The following is a 1,021-nucleotide window of genomic DNA, read 5'->3' on the forward strand; positions in this document are numbered from 1 at the left end:
TTCCCTGACATCGATGTTTACCTTGTTGAAACACCGAGTCCTTACACTCAAGCCAGCCTGAAAGCCTTCACGAGTATGGACGCTTACTCGTATTATGTCCCCGGGATTAGAGACAGAGATTAAGCTCAAGAAATGCACAAGTAAAAGGAGACATGATACTGACGAACTATTTAATTTAATCTGCGATGTAATAACAATAAGACGAGTTTCGAGGAAACAACTCAGAACCGTGCGCGTTCGACAGCTGTGAGAAAGGCGATCTCGCCCATCTCATTCTGTCGATAAAACAACGGATACAATGCATTTTAATTATACAAATCAGACGATATTTTGTAACCACCAGCTATTTAATACCAACTACTGAAAGAACGTATCAGAAATTATTTACATACCGGAGACAAAACGAAGGCCACACAACCAGTCATGTTCGCCAGGCCGCCATTTTTCTCTTCTCAGAACCGATATCCAAAGATTTCGTCGGTCTACTTCGGCGGGAAAGCGGTAAAACTGCCCTCCAGAGCCTTTAGTATATCGCCGAGTACATCCCGGGACTCTTACCCATCTGCAGAAAAAAAAAATCGCTTGCTTGGAAATAACGGTGTAGTTGAAGTGGAGACGATCGGTTGTAATGGACGGGGTAATACTTTCTTGCCACTCAATATGGCGGAGCTGCCACAGTCACGTGACCGGTGACGTCATCTGAATAAGGCCTATTTGGTAACATGATGTACTCTCACGGACTAATTAAAGTATATAATCCAAATATTATGTTGGATTTGAGAATCGCATCTGGTGATCAAAATAAGTGTCGAAAGCTGGAGTGAAATCCGAAAATTTTAACAAATTAGGGATTTTTTATAACTTAGTGTAGATATTTAAGTAAATCATTCAACTAAACTTTTTCTACTGTTCGGACAATTATATTGAATGAACAAAAAAATTATGGAATGTGTAGAAAGTGTAAATTCATAGAGTGAAATGCCGTGCTTCATAACCTGCTTTTGCAATCCATGACGGCACA

The 1,021-nt window shown here is 40.3% G+C and overlaps 1 protein-coding gene across 4 annotated transcripts in view; it reads right to left on the reverse strand.

Moving 5' to 3' along the window:
* The window catches only part of LOC147015685 (uncharacterized), a 237,713-nt gene extending 237,047 nt beyond the window's left edge, over nt 1-666 (reverse strand). For all 4 annotated transcript variants that reach the window (XR_015049791.1, XR_015049792.1, XM_085848079.1 and 1 more), the window contains exon 1: nt 393-666. Coding sequence is in view for 2 of the 4 variants with exons in the window: in XM_085848079.1 (XP_085704205.1) it covers nt 393-425 (33 nt within the window). In the remaining 2 variants the exon portion in view is untranslated. The remainder of the gene's footprint in view (nt 1-392) is intronic.
* Between the last annotated feature and the right edge of the window lie 355 nt (nt 667-1,021).

The sequence above is a fragment of the Eptatretus burgeri genome, chromosome 12 (assembly GCF_056783735.1).
Source record: "Eptatretus burgeri isolate ZD-2024b chromosome 12, Ebu_testis_v1, whole genome shotgun sequence".
In the NCBI taxonomy this organism is placed as follows: domain Eukaryota; kingdom Metazoa; phylum Chordata; class Myxini; order Myxiniformes; family Myxinidae; genus Eptatretus; species Eptatretus burgeri.